This window comes from Rattus norvegicus, chromosome 7, assembly GCF_021556685.1.
Source record: "Rattus norvegicus strain SHRSP/BbbUtx chromosome 7, alternate assembly SHRSP_T2T, whole genome shotgun sequence".
In the NCBI taxonomy this organism is placed as follows: domain Eukaryota; kingdom Metazoa; phylum Chordata; class Mammalia; order Rodentia; family Muridae; genus Rattus; species Rattus norvegicus.
The window spans coordinates 115166858-115189847 of record NC_141540.1 but is presented as its reverse complement, the minus strand read 5'-3'; the positions used below and the strand labels follow the sequence as shown (position 1 = coordinate 115189847).

The following is a 22990-nucleotide window of genomic DNA, read 5'->3' as shown; positions in this document are numbered from 1 at the left end:
GAGATCCAGTCCTTGCCCTGCCCAGAGACCATCTTCTGCCAGCCATCTGTGACTGCACCTGCCTGGATGCCCTGAGTCCCTGGCTGCTGGGGGAGCCACCCAGCAGATCTTCCTTCTCTCAGAAACTGGCCAAGCTGCTCTAAGACAATCCACAGCATTGGGCCAGAAGCCAAGCCTGCCCCCCTCCACTCTTCCTGGTCTGAACAGCTGTGGCTCACCCCTCTGTCTAGGGGAGGTGTGGTATCTCTGACCCCCACCCCCACCCCCACCCCCAGGCTCCCTCTGGCCCCAGCTCCTCCAGGCCGCCAGGCCAGCAGGGGTGGGGAGGGAGACTGCTCCGCCCCATCCCTCCCACCCCTCTGCCTATGTCCAAAAGCAGCTGGCTAGCCTGACGTCAGGCCCTGGGAAGGCACTGTCTGTTGGTCGCAGACCTAGAGCTTCACAGCCCAGGTTCATCGCAGAGGAAGATGTGGCAAGACCCGGTGAGTTCCCCCAGGCACTGCTGCCTCCTGCACCCCCGTGCACAGATCAGGGCACCTTTATTACCCAGTCGGTTGACTTAGGAAGAAGAGAAGGAGAGAGAAACAGTGCCAGAAAGCAAGACCAGTTCAGAGCCCTCTGCCACAGAGACAGTCGCAGAGATGGGAAGAGTGAGTTTGGAGGGGGAGGGGCAGAAGGGGCACCCTCCCTGCCCCATGGGGTTGCTTTCTATTCTCCCAGTGACCCCTGCCCACCTTGCCCACTCTGGGTTTCATTCATGAAATCGACCACACACTTGCTGCGCATCTGCTGCTGAGACCTAAGCCAAGGTTTCCTCTCCTGTCAAGGAAGGCAGTGGGATGGTCCCTAAGACGGGGCTAGGAAATCGTGATCCAAGCAGCATTTGATGAGCTCTGGGTCCCTAGCCACTAGCACCAGATGGAGACAAGGCTCGGAGCTGCATCTTCTTTCTCTACAAGGTACCATTTCTGCCCACCCTTGGCTCAAGGCCTCTGCTCTAGCCCGGGTCCTTTCTCTATCTCTTTAGGAATGGGGAAACTGAGGCCCAATGCTGGATTTTCTGCTCAGCCCACAACCTCCGAGGCAATGCTTCCGGGCCGAGCTTCCCTGATGTTGCTGCCCTGTGAAAAGGCAGTAGAGCAGGGTCCCGAGGGGGCTGGCTGGCTGGGAACTGGCTGGTGGCCAGAGTGGCTGTGACTGGCGGGGCAGACTTGGAGCAGCTGGGTAGCCTCAGGCAGGACTGAGACAGGCTGGTGGAGGGAAATGCATAGCCTGCAGGGGTTACCCCACCACTGCCTACCTCTGTGTGCTGCCCTCAGCAACAGGCTGCCAGGGGCTTCCCTCCCCTCAGGGGCTGCCTGGCTGTGTGACGGCTGAGCAGGACTTTCTTTCCAGCACAGTGAGAATGACGGGATCTGTGCTTCTTACTGGGAGCCTTCAGGGGATTTCTTCAGTCCTACACTAGGTCATGTGAAATGGGACTGGCTATCAGTAACCCCAGAAGGCCAGAGGGGTCTTTCCTGTTTGCTGTTTTGAGACAGGGTCTCAGTCTATATCCCAGGCTTCCTGGAAACTCTTTATTAGCTTTAGAACCTATGGAAAGCTTCATAGCTTCGTCTGACCTCCAAGTTGCAGTGATCCTCCTTCCTGTGTCAGCTTTCAAGTGCTAGCTTTAGAGAGCGTGTGTGTCAGACCCAGCTCCAGTGGGTTTGGGAGGTAAGGGAGTTGTTTGTAGTTCTTGGTTTGCTTTGGTTGGTTGATTGGTTGGTGTCATGTAGCCCAGGCTCACTGTGTTGCCCAGACCCCAAATTCACAGTGATCCCCCTACTTCCACCTCCCAAATTCTGAGATTGCAGGTGTGTCCCTCTACGCCCAACTCCAGGGGGGCGTCTTTCAGAAGCATTCATGTACGATCTCCACAGCTGTCCTGACACAGTACCTTGGCCACCTAGGCCACACCCTCCCTAGTTCCAGTCCAGCCAGATACCAAATAAAAAGAGGGAGGCAGGTGAACATGACACGGTTTGGCCATGGAACTGCTGCACAGAGCATGAACTAGGGAAGGTAAGTGTTCCAGTCCTGCCCCCTGAGGAGGTGAAGTAGATCCAAAGATGTCTGACACCTTCCATAGGACTAGTCAAAGTCAAGACCACCGTGTACCTAGGTTGTGCTGGCTTTCCACAGAGTACTGGGCCACACGATGACTACCTTGGAGCTTTGAATGTGTCTGTCAGCCTTCCCCTACGATGGGTCTCCTGGTCCTGCTTCCATTCCAGCTGTGAGTTCCATGAGGAGGGACCACGTCAGCCTAAATCCCTTAAGACTCCAGGGCTGGGGCCTGAGACGGATCTAACGCCTGCAGAACTCCCAGCTCTGTCTGCAGTCTGCAGGGGACAATAGGCAGCTGAGCCAGTCCTCTGCACAGTGGAGAACCATCACAGGGCAGGCAACAGGCTTGGGCTGTTGTGCACTCAGAGACTGGACAGTGCGGAGGTCAAACCTAGTACTTCTGCCCCTATTGTGTGACACCGAGCATCAGAATGAGCCTCTCTAGGACCCTCACAACCAAAATGGGGTCAGCAGAACCTATTTGGGGGTTCCTTTCGGGGGGGAGGGGTTAGTGAGCTCTTTGGAGGTATCCTCATAGGGACCAAAGAATTATGGGATTATAGTTTTTCCTCAGGGAGGGTATCCAAGGTACCGGGAATCGAAGGAGTGTTGGAGGAGTGTTGGGTGGGATACTGACTGTGAGTACTAAGCGCTTACATGGGGTGATTTAAGCACAGGGAACAGAGTGTGCAAACTCTACCAGGTAACCCAGGCACAAAGAACAGCATGCCTGAGATGGAGAACCGCAAGTGCGGAGGCCGTGTGCACCAGCCATTCAGAAGAATTAAACAGTTGCCCCTTACCCTGCACAATCCAGCAGTCCTTAAAATGACTGAATTGGCAAACAGGGTGTCAGGGACTAGGGGAGCTGCAGTTGTCTAGGTTTGAGGTAAGCAGGGAACCAGCATGGCAGGGAGACCTGGGAACATCAGGACCTCCAAGTGTGATCCCAAGAAACATGTGACATTCCCGTTAGTCCCATTCCCAAGGTCTCAGCTAAAGTTTCTCTGATGGTGACTTTGGGGGAAGTTGGCAAGATACCGTCCAGGTCCTATTCCCAGCAGTGCTCGGTCCACTCCCAGGAAAGCTGGGTTATGGGGTCTTGAGGTCCTAACTGTGCCTCAGAGAGCTGCCAGGTGACTCAGAGAAAGTTGAATTTTTATGCCAGACTGAATGAGAGGGAACCAAAGGGCAGTTCAAGCCAAGGGAACACAGTTGCCCCTGGATCTAAAGAGGGTGCTACCAAGCCCAGCACAGTAGTTCACAAATGTAATCTCAGCCCTTGGGAAGCTAAGACAGGAGGATTGCTGTGAGTTCAAAGCTACCCTATGTTTACATAGTCGGTTCCAGTTCGGCTTGGACCAAAGTATAACTGTCTCAATAATCACGATTAGTAATAAAAATAAGCAAGAAGTGCTTCCCTAGCCATGGCTCTCTTGGCCTTAGAAGGCCATGTGGCTCTTTATTGGATTGCACTCTGAGCCCCGGTAGACTTGTACATACACCCGTGACGTCAGAGTTCGCAAGACCCTCCCAGTTGCTGCAGCTAGACCCCCCTGCTCCCTACATGGCTCTTGGTCCCACCCAACACACATTGGGTCCTCGGGGTCATGACCCTGGGCAGATGGTTTGCCTCTCCTATAAAAGCTGCTGCTGCCCTGGGGTTGTAGAGTACTCATACTCCTGCCCAGCCAATCCCTGGAGTACCTCAGTGCCTGCCCCTCCCAAGCCTGGCACAGGAAGTCAGGTGGAGCAGGATCCGGAGCCACCCTTTAGCTTCCTGGTCCCACGTGGAGCCAGGCAGGGCAGCCAATCTGCAGAAGAACAACTGTGGGCCACCAGGCAGCCAAGAAGCCACATGCAGACATCTGGGTGGGTTTGGGCGGAGCCTAAGGAAAAGACCAAACAAGCCACTCCCATTCACAGGTTAAGGAGAAAAGTAGTCATGACCCCAGGTGACCCATAGGGAATCTTACACTAGAGCATTCCACACCCTCACGCTCAGAGCTCTGAGGGACAGAAGCAGCCACTCCCATCAGTGTTCAGGGCATGGTATATTAACATGACCTAAAGGGAGGGTACGGAGTCAGGGGACTTGAGAAGCTTGTTCTGTCCCTGGTTGCTTCTTGACATCTCTGAGAAATCCTGGGCTGGCTGACATGGCCGCCCGGGATCCTTCAGCATGCTCACTGTAACTCTATAGCTCTCTTGTGGATGATGTAGGTATTACCCACTGAGCCGCACAACACCTCCAGGTCTCTCTGCAGGACTCCCTTCATTTATGCAGGCCCCTAGAGTCTTGACTCTACAAGGTGGAGTGAATCCCAAGGGTTCAGGTGGGGGCAGAGCAAGCTCAAAGCAGATAATTAATTCCATGGAGCATGTGATGTGGTGGGTTAGGGACAAACCCAGCAGTCTGGGTGACTTCGAAGGGCTTCCTGGAAGAGGTGTCAGCCTTGCTCAACAGGTGGCTGGGGAGGGTACAGTTGGAGGCAAAAACCAGTAACAGGGCCCGCAGCTCCACCCTTAGTGGAATCCTGAGGGCTCTGGGAAGGTGAGCTGAGTCTTGACAATGAGTGTTAGGGCAAGAAGCCAACCATGCCCTGCCGGCTTTGGCAGGGTGGCTATTGTGTGCTGGGCTCTGACAGCCCACAGTGCTCGGACTAGTGAGTAGGCATACAGTGTCACAGAAGTAGCAGAACCACTGAGTGAGGAGCAGAAGGCCAAGTTGAAGGGTCACCTAGCTGGGCAGTAATCATACTGCAAGAGGGAGAGTTTCTCTCTAGCAAGCAAAAGCCCTGGCAGCAGGGATACTCCAACCCTGGTCAAGACTCAGCCTCAGGTCCCTGGTGGAAAAAGGGCTTCCCAACCTCTCTGAAGGTTGTTTGTGTGTGATCTGGGAGACCTAGCCCACCACAGCTTGCCCTCAGCAAAGGCTCAGCTGGCCTATAACATGCGGACTCTGATCTCCTGAAGGGAAGAAAAGATATTAGCAGGGCCAAGCAAGCCTCCACCAAGTATGATCACTCTCTGTAGAGGCCCACAGCAGTGGAGACAGGGAGGGTGGTAAAGAGGCATAGTGGCCCCATAGAAGCCTTCTCCTCCTTAGAAGCTGTCAGACTCAGACAAGTCTCTGTGGCCTGCTTGTTTGCAGCTTCCCTCTTCCTCAAGGGCCACGTTTGTGCTTCTCCTTCCAGGCTTCCCCAGTATACACACCCTGTCCACTGGGACTGGGGAGTCTGGGAGTGATCACTTAAAGATGCACTGAGGACTTCAGTGTGAGGGGGAGGTTGGAACTAGGGGAGCACTTGAGGGAATATCAGGGGTGGAAGTCATAATGGGTACAGAGGCAGCAGCCTCAACAGAGGGGGTAAGAAGGAAGGAAGGAGGGAAGGGAGGAGGGAGAGAGGGAGGGAAGGAGGGAGGGAGGGAGGGAATGGAGGAAGGAAGGAGAGAAGGGAGGAAGGAAGGAAGGGAGGGGGAATGGGGGAAGGAAGGGAGGAAGGAAGGGAGGAGGGAATGGAGGGAAGGGAGGAAGGGAGGAGGGAATGGAGGAAGGAAGGAAGGAAGGAAGGAAGGAAGGAAGGAAGGAAGGAAGGAAGGAAGGAAAGAAGGAAAAAGGATCGCCTGCCCATTGCGAGGCCCCAGTTATGAACAAAACTAGAGCTTCACGAACAAGACCAGGTCTTAGAGGGGAACAGGATCACTATGTAACTATAATCGGGGACCAAGGACCAGTATACAGCTGTTTGGACCAGGGTCCAAGGGATCAGGGTTCTGTCTGTGTGTCCAAGTACAACAGAGACATATGTCTAGGAAGAGGAAACCATGCATGCCGGATCAGGACTTAAAATGAACCTGGGTCAGGGTGTGACAGAGATTAGTCTTCTTGTGTCTATGGGCCTGGAGATCTGTGTCTGTCAGATCCAAAAGAAACTCAGGGCCAAATGGGTATCTGTGGTGCCAGTTGGCATACCAAGGTATGCGCTGGCCTTTGGGCTCTCTCAGAATCACAAGTACCTGTTACAGAGTCCATGCTTGCACTCTGGCTCTCCTCCCTCCCTCCCTCCCTCCCTCCCTGCCCACACCTCACACCCTCCCTGGCTTCCTGGTCAGTAATAACTCTACTATCGTGGCTATACCTTCTCTCTTTTGTCTTCACCTCTTGGTCCTCCTCTCTCAGTCTCCTCTGCCCACGTTTTCTTCATCTTCATCTCTCCTCTCACCCCTCCAGCCCCACCCCCATCTCCTTTCACACCTGGTCCAGTCTGCTGGCCATGTTCAGTTTGCTACTTTCTCTCTTTGCTCTGGATCCTTCCAGACACCTCTGGCTGGACTCTCCCTCATATCTACAATGAAACCTTCTCCTCAGTCATTCCTTGGAGCAGTCATAATATTCGGTTTATACACCTGGTGCTTTGGAAACCCTCAGTTCACACAGTATATAATTAGGATCAGGGCTTGTTCTATCTCTGGGATCAAGTCTCAGTGTGTAATCAGGATCCAGGCTCAGAGAGGGATCGGAGCTCTTACAACAAAACAAAACAACACATACACACACACACACACACACACACACACACAGAGTCTCTTTATGTAGCTCTGGCTAGCCTATAACACTATGTAGACCAGGCTGACCTCCGTCTCACAGACACAGGCCTGCCTTTACCTCCTGAGAACTGGAATAGGGTGTGCACCACCACACCCGTTAGAGCGCTCAGTGTTTGACTAAGGTTGGACTCAGAGTGTTACAAGAATGGAGGCTTCTTGTGTTATTGAGATCAGGGCTCAATGTTTGACAAGAGTCAGGGTTCAGTGTGTGAGCAAACGCCCATCTCAGAGTGTGACATTGATTTACTGAGATCATGGCTCAGTTAACAAGTTTTAGGATTTACTGTGATATTCAAATCAGAACACAGCTTTATTCAAAGCAAGGGCTCAGATTCTTGGAGCAGAGCAACAATACGTGTGCCTCCCTCCCTCCTCACCTGACTGGACTCTGGGGTATTCTGAATGTGGCTCCCGGCTCTCTCAAGGCTCAGGATCCCCAGAGCCCCACCACTGAGCTGTTGTGTCCCCAACACCTCAGTAACACTTCTGGTGATCACAAATGGCCCTGGGGAGCTTCTGGGGAAGCAGGGCCCTAAGAGTTGGCTACACCCTGGGACTGACTCCCAGAGGGAGAGCTGTAATGTTTATTACAAGTCTCTGATTGTGTCACTCGCCCAAGGCCAGAGCCTAGGGAGTATCCATAGAGAATAGTCTGTCTTTCCTGGCTCTGCCAGCTTTTCTCCCAGCATTTTCTTAACTGTAAAGTAGGAACCCATCAAGTGGTACCTCAATCCTTCTGGGAACCTTCTGTGTCCTTGATCCTAAGGTACAGCCCATAGCCCCAAAATGCCAGGACTTAACTCCACACTCCCTTTCAACTATAGAATACCTTTCCTGCTCTCTGCCTGGTGCCTTGGAACCATAGGGCGGGAGGAAGGCCATACAGTTTACTCAGGAAACACTTTCTGCCTAGAGGGGTTTGTGTCCTGGGCAGCACAGAGATTCTTCACAGTGGTAGATGTCCAGGTACAGGACTCTGGGACAGAAAGGTATGCTGGATGACCTCAGCAGGCAGTGATCTCTCTGAGCTTAATAATAGAGGTGACTACCAGCCCTGTTCTTTTCCATTCAAAGTCAAAGCTGAATTTACCCTACTAGGATAGGCATTGGACTCTCACCCCTACCTCCTGGGAGTCAAGACTTGGTGACTCGTAGGTCACAGTGGCCAGAGGGAACCTGCTACCTGAGGTCATGTGGCCAAGCCCTGGGAATAGATAGTGCCTAGGCTGTTTACAGCAATCAGCCAACGGCCAACAAGCAGTGATATAGGGAACCAGCCTATGGGTGGGGAGGGTCTTCTCGTGCCCTGCAGGGGGGTGGGGTGGTGAGCGCCAGCAGTCTTATATGCAGCTCTCCTCCCAGCCTCTTCCCAGAGGCTCCTTTCCCCTGAAAACCCCCCAAAAATGTCCATATTTGGAGGGTCAGTTGGCTGGGGTGGGGGTGGGATCCCGTTAACCCTTCCTCTTTAAATAAAGGGATAAATCAGAGCAAAATTAAACACTATGACAGAAACATAAACAGCGGGTGGCTCCAGCCCAGCCCCCTGCTTCCCCCCGCGCCACCCTGCACAGAGTCCAGTGTTTATTTGACTCACACCAGGGGGCCAGGCAGCTAGGCAGCTTCTGCTGGGGCCTGCCTCCAACCCTCAGCACCCATGCAGCCTGCTGCTGAGCACCCATTCTCCAGGGAAAGTCCAGAGTGGTGATCTGGAGCTGGCCCCAGAGAAGGTAAGGATAGACCAGTGCCCAGAGGCTGGGACCTTGACAAGGGGTGTAGGGCAGGAGTGCAGCAGGCAGTTTCTAGTCCCCACTGGTTCATCATCCATCAGCTATGTCTGCAATGCTCCCAGAGGCAATAGGATCCCAGTGGCATGGAGCAGAAAAGAAAGCACAGTAGTTAAGGGACTTCCCTGAGACGGTGCAGCTAGGACATGTAGGAGCTAGCCCTGAACTCACATAGCAGCCCCGTGTGTTGGCTTTTCTCTGGAGTCTGAGGACAGTCCTCCGTGCAAACTTTTGTCTATCCAGCAAGCTTGATTGAGCTCTGGAGTCTCAGCACCTTGCCCCATACACTCAGTACAGTGTCTGGGTGGGATGGAGGGAGCTGGGTGAAACAGAAGCATGTGTTGGGGAATGCCAGATACCTGGCAGTGACTCCTTTGTTTGCTTCCAGGCTGGGGGTTCACTGACCATGGCCATGCCCTCTGCGTTGTCTTCGAGGCCCTGGGATGCTGTGTTCCCCAATACCACTACAGCAGCATGGACCAATGGAAGTGTGCCAGAGACTCCCCTGTTCTACCTATTCGCCCGGCTGGATGAGGAACTTCATGCCACCTTCCCCAGCCTGTGGCTGGCACTAATGGTCGTGCATGGCACCATCTTCCTTGCCGGGCTGTTCCTCAATGGACTGGCGCTGTACGTCTTCTGCTGCCGCACGCGGGCCAAGACACCTTCAGTCACCTATACCATCAACCTGGTGGTGACTGACCTGCTGGTGGGCCTGTCCCTGCCCACACGCTTTGCAGTCTTCTACGGTGCCCGCGGCTGCCTACACTGTGCCTTCCCTCACGTCCTGGGCTACTTCCTCAACATGCACTGTTCTATCCTCTTCCTCACCTGCATCTGTGTGGACCGCTACCTGGCCATTGTGCAACCTGAGGGCTCCCATCGCTGGCGCCAGCCGGCCTGCGCCAAGGCTGTGTGCGTCTTTGTGTGGCTGGCAGCGGGAGTCGTGACCCTGTCTGTATTGGGTGTGAAGACTGGTGGACGGTCATGCTGCCGGGTCTTTGCTCTGACCGTTCTGGAGTTCCTGCTGCCGCTACTGGTCATCAGCGTGTTCACAGGCCGTATCATGTGTGCACTGTCGAGGCCAGGCCTGCTACGCCAGGGTCGTCAGCGGCGCATGAGGGCCATGCAGCTGCTGCTCACGGTGCTGGTCATCTTCCTGGTCTGTTTCACACCCTTCCATGCCCGCCAGGTGACTGTGGCACTGTGGCCCAATGTGCCTTACCATACCAGCCTTGTGGCTTACCATGTGGCCGTCACCCTCAGCAGCCTCAACAGCTGCATGGACCCCATCGTCTACTGTTTTATCACCAGTGGTTTCCAGGCCACTGTCCAAGGCCTCTTCTACCAGCGTGGAGAAGAATTCAAGCCCAGCACTATGGATATGGTCAGCATGCACAAGAGCACCAAGGGCTCAGCCCCCATTCACATCCTCAGCACCGGTTCTCACACCCTCACCCAGCCTTTGACCAACGGGCCTGAGCCATAGGTAGCAGTACTCCACCAAGGGTCGAAGGTCAAGGCTCTGAAAGGTTACCAACCAGACATATCCTGGTCCTGGACAGCAGTTAATTTCCTATTGCTCTGTTGGATATGACTGTTCAGTGTGTTGTGTTGACAAACTGAGCCCACTGTGCTGTGATTGATTAGCAGTGTCTGCAAGGGCTCCAGATAGGGTATAATGATATAAATGCTGGATGCTTGCCTTTCCTATGGTTATGTAGTATCCACTGAACACTCAAAAAGGTATCTAGGAGCTGCTCCTAGCCTCTGTGAATTGTTCCCTGAAGAAGCTCTTCCAGAGAAAGCACAAAGATCAATGTTCTGATGACTCCAGGAAGGTTAAACCCAACCAGAAGAGTCTCCACTACAGGTAGATGGAGAAACAAGAGTAGATGGTCAGTGTTTTGGGGGCAATAGTGTTATGTACAGGGAGTAGAGACACCCCAGACTTCTGTGAACTACACCACAAGCCAGCATAGCAATACAAGGTGGCCCTCTGTGTACCAGGAGTTGGACTTGGGTATCCTGGTTGACATTTGAACCACTGCAACCCCAAATGAAGAAGCTAGTGCATCCTTGTGTGTATGTGTGTATATGTGTGTGTGTGTGTGTGAGAGAGAGAGAGAGAGAGAGAGAGAGAGAGAGAGAGAGAGAGAGAAAGCGCACGCGTGTGTGCATGCACACACAGAGGGTAAATTGACCTAGACACCACCACTGGATTATAGTGGGCTCAATGCCAAGAAACAATCTCAGTCTCCAGCATCCTAGCTCCTGCATCCATGGCTACCTCCCAGACTCCAAAGATCCAGCCTAAGAATAGTCCTGAACCCGCTGACCACTGCCCCAGACTCTGTGTGGCCGAAGCCCTGTCCAGTGGTAGAAAATGCCAGGAATAAAGATACAAAGCAACTCAAACTCAGGGCCGTGAACCCAAGGCCTCTTTGTCCTGTAGACTCTCCCACGGAATGAATCTCTGATCACCAGCTCCATGCTGGATTCCAGAGAATCTCATTCTTGCCTCTCTCTAGCTCCAGGCTCCTGCTTGGTGTTTGGGGAGTAGTCTGTAGTGGAGGGGCAGGCTCTAGGTCACAGTTCCTAAAGCAGATTAGATGAGATCTGGGCCCAGAGTGTACACTGGTCTAGTGAGAAGTCTCCTATGTTCCAGGGACCTCGGCCTTGAGCAACTGGTAGCTGGGGCAAGGACAGGATACACAGTTTTCACTGATTCAGACAGGGTTTCCATATCCAAGTTCTGGGGGGCTGTGTGAGAGCAAGAAAGACAGTCAGGGCCCCACTTTTCAGCAAGGAGTCTGGACATGGGGGTATAGCTCACTGCTATATTGCTAGCTCAACAAGCATGGTGCCCTGTATTCAACTTTTAGTCCAACACAACAAAACAAAAAGGGAACCAGGACCCGAGCTTTAGAGGAAAGGCTTTGTGACAGCCATGATGGAGAAGTACACTTTGTTACTGCAGGCAGGCCATGTCATCTGTCCCCACCCCTGTTCTCCACCCTTCTTATCCCAATTGGGTCTCTATGTCCTGGCCGAGATGACCTGCAGTTCAGACATCAAAAACATATGAAGTCAGTGGGGCAGGACCCTGTCTAGGGCCTACTTCCTGTCAGTACACCTGAGAAGCGGGGAGCAAAATCACGACATTCTTTTGCCCCCCTGCCCCTAAACATCATGTACCTGATCCTCAGTAGAGGCTTCTGTTGTACCTCCCCAAACAGTAGGTCATACTGGTCCAGAGACCCCAGACTCCATCCTAAGGAGTCGCTCAAGTTCCCATAGGCTATTCATGATTCTCCCAGGTGCTCCAAGCCAATGTCCTTATGACCTGAGGTGTGTACCCCTCTGACCATGATTCTCTTCTGTGCTATGAGACCCACTTAGATCTCATAGAGGTGGGGACTGCGGACAATGGAAAGGAAGGCTGAGGCAGGGAAACAGCTTGCTTAGTCTAAGATCAGTCCGAGCCCACCTCTCTGAGAGCCAGTGATCACAGGGAACGACTCCAGCCCCTTTGGCTTCACATGAACACCATTCAAACCTTTTTTCAGCATGTCCCAGTCTCCTACTCTAACCCCACTGTTCATGCCACAGCAACCAGTCTGTTATCTCCGCCCTTTCCTGTCCCCGTCAACGTCAACGCTCCCTTATGCTGACTCCCTGTTGTTATCATTCTAATTCTCACTAAAGAGGGAATGACTAGGCTTGGTGCTAAAGAGGTTGCAGTTGTTCTGGGACCATCCTTTCTAGAAGAAAGGGATCCCTAGACTGGATGGACAGATTCCCCTCCTACCCCTAAATCTAAAACAATATCATTAACCCGTGTTCCCCAGGGCCTTGGAAGCTTCTCGGCCTTAAGAGCCCTTAGTCAAGGATTTTGAGGACCAAGGTAGGAGTTTGCCACCATTCAAAGCCAAGAGGACTGGCTGCCATCTCAGGGGTCAAGAGCCAGGCTTGGGGCCATCCTCCCACCTCTGAGAACTCAGACAACCTCTCTTGAGGCTGTAGGGCCTCAGCTTCCCCATGCCCCACTCCCTTTTCCTCTCTTTGAAGATGGTCTCCCTGGTCTTGGGAGGTCAGAACATCACCCTGCTTCTGAGATATTGCAGCTAAGGGTTTGTCCAGGAGGGCTTTTCTCAGGCCATAGTGCCCAGGCTATGAGGTCCTGGTGACCAGTTTCTCTTCCCTCCCCACCAAATGACGTGAAATGTGTATTTATATCCGATGTAAACAGCATCCTTCACTAGAAGTCTTCGCCCTAAATTAACACTGTTTATTTTCTCTGCGCCTGGCTCAAGGCCCAGTTGGCAGGTGGGGGCTGGTGGGGGCCCCAGCCTAAAGGGACTTGTGTGCCCCTCCCTCTCCACTCGCTGTGGAACACCCAGGAGGGAAAAAGAGATAGACGAGCAGCTAGATGCCCCACAGTACCTCATCAGGTCCTTAAGGAGTGACCTAGAGGTAGGGGGAGCATTGGCTCGTCTGTGGCCCTACTAAGTGCTTGAAAGCCATTCTCTCTGCCCTTAAAGGTGAGGGTACTCACTTCAGTTCATTAATGGGAACGCTGAGTCTAAGAAGGTTCTGCTTGGTCCTCTGGTACCCAGCTTTTGTCTCTCAAACAGCCTGACCGGCCTTGGCCCTGGGAGGCTCAGAGGAGACAGGGGTGTAGGGAAGGACTTTGGCTGTACGAGGCTCATCATTCTTCCTGTCTGGCACCCTAGAGCAGCCGGAGGCGTCTGGAGGTAAATATTAGGAACTGTTTAGATTAACCTCCATTAATAGCAGGAAATGTCACCTCGGATGCCTGCCTTGGCTTCCTGTAGGCCTGAGGCGGGGCTAGTCCATCTCAAGCTGATGGCCTGCAGAGAATTGCTCGAATGAATTCCAAGCTCACGCCCTCCACAGCCATGCTCCCAAGCTCAAGGCCACCTTCTGGAGTGAGAGGGTTCAGCCTACCACAGCTCCCTGAACCTCACTCTCACTTCCTAGGGGGATCCTGGGTACAAACAAGGGAAGGAGACATCACCTGACTGGTTGTAGGTACCACCATATATCCTCTGGGCTTGACTCCCTTCTCAGAGGGGAAAAGTGAGGTTGGAAAAACAAGGAGATAAAGTAGTGCCCCACCCCCAGTGTCACCCAAAGACCGGACTGGAACTCCTCACACTGACCATGCCCCAGCCAGGACCCAAATGCACAGGAACCACTGAAAATGTGGATCTGGCCAAGTAGGCAGAGACCTATCCTATATCCCTGAATGCCAGCAAGGGTCACTTGGCCTCAGAGCAAGGTGTGGGGGCAGGGCAGAAAAGGTGGAAAGGCCCCTCCTACTACCACATCACACACTCTTTTTTTTCAATATTTTTTAAAGATTTATTTATTTATTATATATAAGTACACTGTAGCTGTCTTCTGACACACCAGAAGAGGTCATCGGATCCCATTACAGATGGTTGTGAGCCACCATGTGGTTGCCGGGATTTGAACTCAGGACCTCTGGAAGAGCAGTCGGTGCTCTCAACCACTGAGCCATCTCTCCAGCCTCACATCACACTCTCTTAAATACATCTTCCCTATTCCAGAGTCCACAAGACCTCATGGCCTAGGAGGACCCCTAGATTATTCAGTCCACAGTGCTTCCTACCTGTGCCCCACCCCACCTGCCTCTGTCCCATCTCAAGATAGTTCTACTCACAATGTTACCAGTACCTCCCGAACACTTACTGTCCTGGGGACCACCTCCCTCCTTTGCCTCGCTCCCTGAGGTCACTTGTGCCCAGACCCATTCCTCTCCAGCCCACCGCAAGATAGGACCTATTTCTCAGCACCCTCTACCCTGTACCCTTCCCCAATGCTCATCCCATTGACTTTACTATCTCTCACTAACTACCCTAAGACCTTCTGCTTCTCCAGGTGAGCCCGTTGTCCCACACTGTGACATCTTCCTGTACCCTGGTACTGGTAGCCTGCATGCACAGCTGGGATCAAGCTTGGGTCAGCCTGTGACAACAAACAGTGAGTCCAGTCATAGGAGGGCTTCATGGCAAAGAAGGGACCCTCTGCCTTAGCCCCCTCCCCCATCTGTTTCCTCATCCACAACCAGAACTCAAGTTCACTGGCTCCCAGCCCCAGCAAGAGAGTGACGGAGCCTCCAGAATCACCAAGCCTGCTTACCCTCTGCCCACTGCCTAAAATCAGATCTCAGCTGAGACTTAAATGGGAAATGTTCTGTAAATGCACTGCTCAACCCGTTGGTCCCCACCTCTGTTAGTCCTTAGGCTCCTTAGGCGTCGAGTGGTTGGGCTGTAGATGAAGCCCACTTTACCCTGAGTGGAAGTCCAACCACCGTCATAACCTGGGGAGGTCAGAAGGCACAAATAGAGTCTAGACTGGTCATAATCTGGGCAGGGATGGCCCCTGCCGTGTTTCCTGTACTGACCCATCAGTCTTTTGGTTACAGTGGGCTTTCTAGGTTGATGACATAACAGTACTTCTGGGTTTGGGGCAGTCTTTGTATTTTACATGGTCTGGGTTCACAGACCACCAATTCACAAGGGACACAGTGGGACAGGCACTGTCTACTAGAACCTGCTAAGCTGGGACTAGGCTCTGAAGAGTTGGGCCCAGGGTCACCGCTTCCTGTCTCTCATCTACTGCCCTCACAAAGCATCATTTCTTGGTGGCAGTATCCAGGCTTCTAAGAGGACCATGAGCCTGACAGCTTCAGCATCCTGTTGCTTTACTCAGCAAAGGAGGCACCTCAAGCTGGGAAGCAGGGACCAGGTCTCAGTGGGCTTCACTTCCTGGCCAGACCAGGGCTGTCACCTCCCAGCCCTGCATAGTAAAGACATCTAAACCTACAGTGATAAGATGTGGCAAGCCTCCCCACCACGCTGACCCATGATATCAAGCTCTTGTCCACGGTGAGGAGCCCCAGGGCTTTGAGTTCCCCACCTCATCCTTGCTAGAGCAAAGCCATAGAGTTATGTCAGAGAAGTTTCCAGAACCCTGCTCAGGAGTTCACAGCCTCATGAGGACAGGCATCCAGAGAGGGTCCAAACCAGGGACAGGGTATTCCACTTTCCTGCCAATTGCTCAGTTTTCTTAAGATCTTCTTCTGACCTTTAGTGTACTCTATCTACCTTAAAGTGAGAATACAAGAATAAGTGAGAGTGAGTGACCAAGGGAGGATTACCTCAAGTTCAAGGCCACTGTAGGCTACATAATAAGGCCCTGTCTCAGAAGACAAATGAGTGTCTATGCATATATAGGTACATATGTGTACATATATGTAGACACATGTATACACACATGTATACACATATAGACACATGTAGACACACATTTGAATGTGTGTGAATATGTATATATACATATATCATGTATATATGTATGAAAGTGTATGTGTGTCTGTGCTTATGTATATATACATGTGAGTCTACATGCATACACCTATATATACATGTACGTACAAGTATATCTGTGTACCATGTGTGAGTATGTGTATGTATAGTTTTAAGTCTGTGTGTACATGTGTATATAAATATGTATGTGTGTATGTGAGTGTGACATGTAAGTCTGTGTATACATGTGTGTATATGTCTACATGTACATGTATAAATGTATATGAATATACATGTGTGAGTCTGCATGTACACAGGTATAAGTCTATATGTGTGTGTATTCGTGTATATATGTATATGTATATATATGTGTGTAAGTCTGTGTGTACATGGTTATAATAAGCCTTTGCATATGTGTTCGTGTGCCTATATGAATGTGTGTATGTGAAGGTTGTCGTGGCTGTCAACCTGAAAGGATATGGAGTCACCTGGGAGACACCATGTCAAAAGAGGTTTAATTGACAAGGGAGGCCCACCCTCAGAGTGGGCGGCACCTTCCTACAGATAACCCAGATATGGAGGTCTGAGGAAAAGACCGAACTGCTCACCGTCTTGTCTTTCCGAATGGGCTTAAAGAAGCACCATTAGAAAGAAACTTCTCTCCACTCTGGATTGATAGGAAAGATCTCTTGACAGGCAGGACCTCACTTCTGGCACCAGTTTTCTGTGTTAGTTACTTTCCTTGTTGCCTTAACTCAACGGCTGACAAGAAACACCTTAAGGGTGTTGGTAAGGTGGCTCAGCAGCTACAGGTACTTGCATGGCAGCCTGAAGGAGCCGAGTTCCATCTCCACGTCCCACCAGGTGACGGGAGAGAACCAGATCCGGTGAGTTGTCCTCTGACCGCCACACGTGTGCCACATCATGCTCACACCTGCACTGCCCCCACACACAATAAGTAATAAATAAAAATATTTTAAAAGAAGCAACTAAAGGGTTTGTTTAAGGCTGTAGTTGAAGAAGAGTTCAGTCCAACATGGCGGCAGGAGCATGAGGTGGCTAGTCACATTGTGTCTGCAGTCACGGAGCCTGTGTGTATGTGCATCCTGTGTGTGGTGCCTGTGTAAGTAATGAGTCTGTGTATCTGTGTGTCAGCATACATGAAGGGGCATGTGTTCACATGTACACATACGTGCGAGTCTGTGTGTCAGTCCTTGGTACTCAGCATTTAATAATTAGTGATTAATTCGAGCCGCTTAAGAGGACAAGGTTATCCCCACGAAAGCCATTCCATTCACTCAGTCCCTATTCCTGAGCACTATGCCTCATATAATATGAGGTCTCTTTCCCAACAGGACATGTACACACACTTGCATGTACACATACACACATGCATATATGCACATGGACAAGCACATGCACACGCGTGCGTGCGCGCGCGCGCGCACACACACACACACACACACACACACAAACTCTGGGGTCTCAGTGATAGAGTCCTCAGCTGGCATGCATCCCACACATCAGAGCTGGTCAGAGACAAAAGGGCAGTTCCCTGGTCCCAGGCTGGGTGCAAGATTGCTGAGTTTCATCCTGACTTGACATAGAGAGCGAGGCCCAATTGTAGCCTTGGAGATAATCATTTGCACCAGGGTATCTGTGACCAGAGGCCACCAGGTGGCGCTTGCTGGCTAGGAACAGGTGTCAGAAGTCCTGACCGGCATTGTGAGGAACCAGCTTCTCAGTACCTGGGTTACCTGGAGCACCAAGTCTAGAAGGCAAGGCCCTTGCACTCAGCCAGCTGTGGGACAGGATCTCCCCTGTAGGGAACAAATTCAGACGAAGGGCAGAGCCTTCCTCATTTTTTGCTAGGGGTCCTGGGAGGATATCCTCACCATATGCTTGTCCTCTTAAAGGGCCTCACTGAGGGCAGCACAGTGGTCACACACCCTCACCTACATAGCTTGGGTCCGGAGCACCTACACCACGTCTTCATCTGCGCTCATGGGAAGTATGTCAGCAGTCATCTCTAAATGTGTCCTTCCCTGCGGAAGGGAGCCTGAGTTCTTAGCACGGGTATAAGGTCCATTCATGAGGACTTCCATTTAAGGCAGACACCAAGACTCTCTTGGAGGAGCATCCAAAGGTCACACTTGAAGAACAAGATCTCAGCACAGCGCAGCAAGCAGATACATGGAAACAGGGAAACAGAAAGGATGGTTTTTGATGCCAGGGGGCTGCCCTGGGATGGGACCTGAGGCTTGAGTAGTGTAGAGGGGCTCTGACACAGAGTTAATGAACATGAACTCTGGCTCTGGCCTGAGTTATCCTTGTCCTGATGCTCTTGCCAGCCTGCTGCCTGGCATGGCAGGTAGATGTGCAGTGTCTGGGAGTGGAGAGAAAGAGAACTGTCCTTTTGTTAGGGAAGACATCGGTGGCCAGGCCCTGTGGCTGAGCAGGCCTGTAACCTTGACCTTAGTTTCTCCTGACGCAGTATATGAGTAAACCATGCTCTAGGCTCAGAGGCGTCCCTGCCTGTAAACTGTGTACAGTGTCAGCCAAGAAACCCGTTGCCTGTAAGCACTTAAACCCTGGCGCCAGCCAGGAACCAAAGAGATCAGCTGACTCTGGCCTTGGAGCTTGAAGGCCTAACTCCACCGTGTGCAGGCTGTGCCCTAATCCAGGAGCAGTGTCCTACTCTGCCCAATATAAAGCTAGCACGCTGAAAAGCCACTCTCATAACCCCACTGCCAAGCAAGTATTGTCTTCCCTATATGACAATGAGGACATAAAGAGGAAGGGACATCAAGTAACTGGGCCTGGAGTCACCCCCAGGAGCAATGGTGGGGCTGGACAGGAAGCAACTTCCTTCCCTCCCTTGGGCCATGCCTCTAGGCCTCCTGTTTCTCCAGCCATAAGCTGGTGGGCTCTGTAGACAGAGTCACCACCCTCCTTCCAGATATGCCAAACTATAATGGCAGGTGATTTGTGGGAGCAGAAGGCACCCTGGTCAGAACTGAAGAGATGACTCAGTGGTTAGGAACACTGGCTGCTCTCGCAGAGGGCTTGCATTCAGTACCCAGAACCCGCATGGCATCTCAAAGCCATTTGTAACTCCAGTCCCTAGGGATCCATCATCGTCTTCTGACCTCCACAGGCACCGAGCACGCAGGTGATACACACACATACATGCAAGCGAACACTTACACAGAAGGGCAAAATAAATAAATAGTAAGGGAAAATAATTTTATTCAAAAGCTGCGCATGGTGATGCTTGCCCGTAGTCATCACAGTCTGGAGGCTGAGGCAAGAAGATCAAAAGTGGGGCTGGAGAGATGGTTCAGTGGTTAAGGGCACCGACTGCTCTTCCACAGGTCCTGAGTTCAAATCCCAGCAACCACATGGTGGCTCACAACCCTCTGTAACGGGATCTTCTGGTGTGTCTGAAGACACTGGCAGTGTACTCACATATATGTAATAAATAAAATCATTTTTTTATAAAAAAAAAAAAAGAAAAGATCAAAAGTTTCAGGCTATTCTGTGCTACATAGAGAGTCTCTACCTTTAAACAAACAAACAACCATAATTCACTTTATCTGCTATTTGAGAGCCCAGAAAGTTGCCTTCCCTGAGTCATAGAATCTGGCTGGCAACTGAGCCCACTGCGTGGGCAGGAAAAACAGGTCTGAGGATGGGGTGTACCAGCAAACAGCACCTTGCATATTCAACCACACAGTGCTGGCAACTGCCCTAAGCCAGGAGGTAAGGCAGCAGCAGGCAGAGTAATGGAAAGATGCCAGTGGCATGCAGTCCTGGGTCTCTGCCATCAAGCAGAGAGGATAATACAGGCCTTAGGGACAAGTAGGCCCTGTCCCAACAGCCATGGCTGTGACAGTGCCATAAGCACTTTGGCTGCAGAGAATAGCAAGGAATGGCAGACCATTGTAAGCCAACCAGCTGGCTCCATCAGGGTTTCTGGCCTGCCGTAGGGCTTCTGGGCCCCAGAACCATCTGGGGTCCAGCCACAGCAAGGGCTTGTGTCAGGAAAGGTGTCTACCACCTCTCTGACCAGATCATAGGTGTCCCCCCATCCTTTCTTTACTGCCCACAGCCTGTCACCATTCACAGAGTGAGCCCGTCGCCTGCCCCTCAACCAGGAGCTCTTTGCTGGAGCAAAGGTAGCCATGAAAATGGGCGGCGGGGGGCTCAAAGCTTTGACTTTTCACAAATGAATCAGAGATCTTTTCTTTAGCTCCAGAGACTTCCTCACACCTCCTACCCATGACCGTGGCGTCTGGCTGTAGCCACCCAAGTCCCTCAAGGTGGGAACCTTTGGGTTGTTGTGCTTGTCCCAGATCCGTAAAGAGCATGAGACGTGGGAATGGCCTGAGAAGAGGAGTGTTGTCACAGGTCACTCGCAAGCTAGACAGTCATGTGGGTCAGGTCTCGCTTTAGCTGAATATCAAGCCCTTCCCTCTCCTGCTCCCTCCTGGAAGCTATAGATGACAGCTACTAGGATCCCTCGGAGATGGGCTCAGCTCTATCCCTTGCAACCTGTGTCTCTCATCAAGTTCTTATAGGACCCTTGTGAGAGCAGGCCAGTCCTGCAGACTTGGGGAAGTGGAGTATGAGGACATTACAATGAGAGCCAGGGCAGGAGATGGAGGAAAGAAGGCCCCAGGTCCCACCTACGCCCTGCTCTGGTTTCAAGATGGGTTCCCCATGAAATCTATGTGCCTAGAAGACTGGAATAGAAGCAAAGCCCAGCCCTTGGCTGGTGTGACCTTTGGGCTTGTGTTTTTTTTGCCTCTCTCTCTGAGCTGCTGTTTCCTAATTGCCAAAATGGTCACGATGACCCTCATTCCTCAGGTTACTATGCTAAAAATTCCGGGAGGGAGCAAGGCATAGTTCACTGCACACAGCCCGCCACTCCATCGTTCCACACACTCTTATGAGCACCTGTTATCAGCTTCGGTGTGACACAGGGTGGGGCAATGAACAAGGCACACTCCTTCTCCTCATAGAACCCCCAGCCCCAATCCAGTGTGGTGAGATTCCCCCAGAACTCCTGCTGGCACATCTGCCTGCCAGAGAGCTGAGGAAGGCTCTCCAGAGAAGTGACATTCAAGCAGACTTTGTTTTCCTCCTTCCTTCCTTCCTTCCTTCCTTCCTTCCTTCCTTCCTTCCTTCCTTCTCCCTTTCTTTTTATTTCCTTGAGGTCAGGTCACATGCTGTAGGCTACATTCACCTCAAACACACTTCTGGAAATCCTCCTGCCTCAGCCTCCCAATTGCTGGGATTTCAGGTATAAACCACTAAACCTGGCTTAGTTGGGCTTTGCAGGATATGTAGGAGTTTAGGTGACCAGCTAGTAGACTAATCCAGGCAATACTCCCAGCACTGGCCCTCGGGTACCTTGTCTATAAAGGAGACTAGAAAAGCCCATCTCCCAAGGAAGCTCCCGGCTGTGGATGATCCTCCGACTGTACTCAGACTTCCTATTTAACTTTCCATGTGTGTTGTGAAAGCCAGGGCTATTTTTGTCCACACTTGACTATTTGTGGGTCCAGAGCCTGTCCTTTCCCACAGAGGACAGAGCTGAGCTGCCACAGCCACACTGCCCACTCCCAGGCTATGGTGGGAGGGGAGGTGAATGGAGCTGAACTCAGTCGTGAGGGGCAGATGAGGGAGGGACTCAATGGCCACCCTAGGAGGTCTAAGGCTCCTCTGGAAACCTTGAGAACTCCTGGGGCAGACCAACTAGTCTGGTTAGTCAGTTAGTCAGTTTTTATTTTATGTGTATGGGTGTTTCGCCTATATGTCTCTGAGCGCCATGTGTATGCTTGGTGTTCACAGAAGCCCAAAGAAGACCTTAGATCCCCTGATGTCAGGTGGGTACTGGGAATTGAACCTAGATCTTCTTTTTTCGGAGCTGGGGACCGAACCCAGGGCCTTGCTCTTGCTAGGCAAGCGCTCTACCACTGAGCTAAATCCCCAACACCGAACCCAGATCTTCTTAAAGAGCAGCCAGTGGCATACTGACCCCAGACTAGTTATTTTATTTTTATTTTTATTTTTTATACACATAGGTGTTTTGCCTGTGTGTGTCTCTCTGTGATGGTGTCAGATCATCTGGATCTGGAGTTACAGACTATTGTGAGCTGCCACGTACATTCTGGGAATTGAACTTAGGTCCTCTGGAAGAGGAGACAGTGCTCTTAACCACTGAGCCATCTGTCCAGCCCCTAGTCATTTATATTTTAAGCAGAGCCTCACTCTGTAGCCCTGGCTTGCCTAGAACTCCCTATATAAGCCAGGCTGACCTCAAACTTTTGTGCTCAAGTATAACTGGAAAGCCTCCTTTTACAGATGAGCCAGGCCGGTGACTGGGGAGGAGGTCAGGCACCTCCCCAACACAACGTGCTCCTCCTTTATCAACAGCTGAAAAACTACATCTTGCCTGCCTGGCAGAGGCCCCTTCTGGTTGCCTAGCAACCTCCCCACTTACTTTCCGGTCCTGAGTATTAGCCCAGGGGTATTGAATCTTGGAAGAAAACTGGGGAGAGAAGAGTCTGGCTTTTCTATAAACCAAGCTGTCTTCCCCGAAACCCCGGATAAACAGCCCAGGGAAGGGGCAACAGGCCACTACCTTCCAGTCAGCTCCCTACCTCTGGCTGAGAAACCCAGACACAATGGGCAGCTTTCTGCAAAGCTCCTGGCTCCTACTATCTTGCTCCCACCCCAATCCCTGGTTAGGAAGACTGGCCCTTCCTGGCAGACACAAGAGGCTCTCTACTCCTGTGTGGTTAGACTCAGGGTTGCCGGCAGGAAGGAAAAGTGGTCCGTGGAGCTTTAGGCTTAGGCAGAGGGAAGAGATCAGTATTTCAAAGGGCAAGAGGTCCAAGAACAGCCAAGGACAGCTTGGGAGGAAACAAACTTCACAGCAAGGCTGACCTGAGCCATAGATGTTGATGCCCCAATCAGTATGGACTAACAGGAGCAGACGAAGGGTGAAGCCTGCCATGGGGTGGGGGATAGATGGCACAAGGAAGGAGCAACCTTTGCTCGGTCCACTGAATCCTGTGAGCCCCATCCTCCATTCTCCAGTCTCCTAGGATACCGGAATGT

At 51.9% G+C, this 22990-nt stretch overlaps 1 protein-coding gene across 12 annotated transcripts; it reads left to right on the top strand.

Annotated features, from left to right (window-relative positions):
* Window positions 1–393: 393 nt before the first annotated feature.
* Window positions 394–10580, top strand: Gpr20 (G protein-coupled receptor 20). 12 transcript variants are annotated; one of them, XM_087558896.1, is made up of 5 exons: window positions 394–482; window positions 564–650; window positions 832–959; window positions 1923–2064; window positions 8893–10580. In XM_087558896.1, the coding sequence occupies exon 5, from the start codon at window positions 8911–8913 to the stop codon at window positions 9991–9993; it is 1083 nt and encodes a 360-aa protein (XP_087415022.1). In that variant the 5' UTR covers window positions 394–482; window positions 564–650; window positions 832–959; window positions 1923–2064; window positions 8893–8910; the 3' UTR covers window positions 9994–10580. The 12 variants fall into 12 exon arrangements, with proteins under 12 accessions (XP_087415022.1, XP_087415018.1, XP_087415023.1 ...); XM_087558892.1 differs by having other exon boundaries at window positions 828–959; XM_087558897.1 differs by lacking the exon at window positions 564–650 and having other exon boundaries at window positions 828–959; window positions 1953–2064.
* Window positions 10581–22990: the final 12410 nt, after the last annotated feature.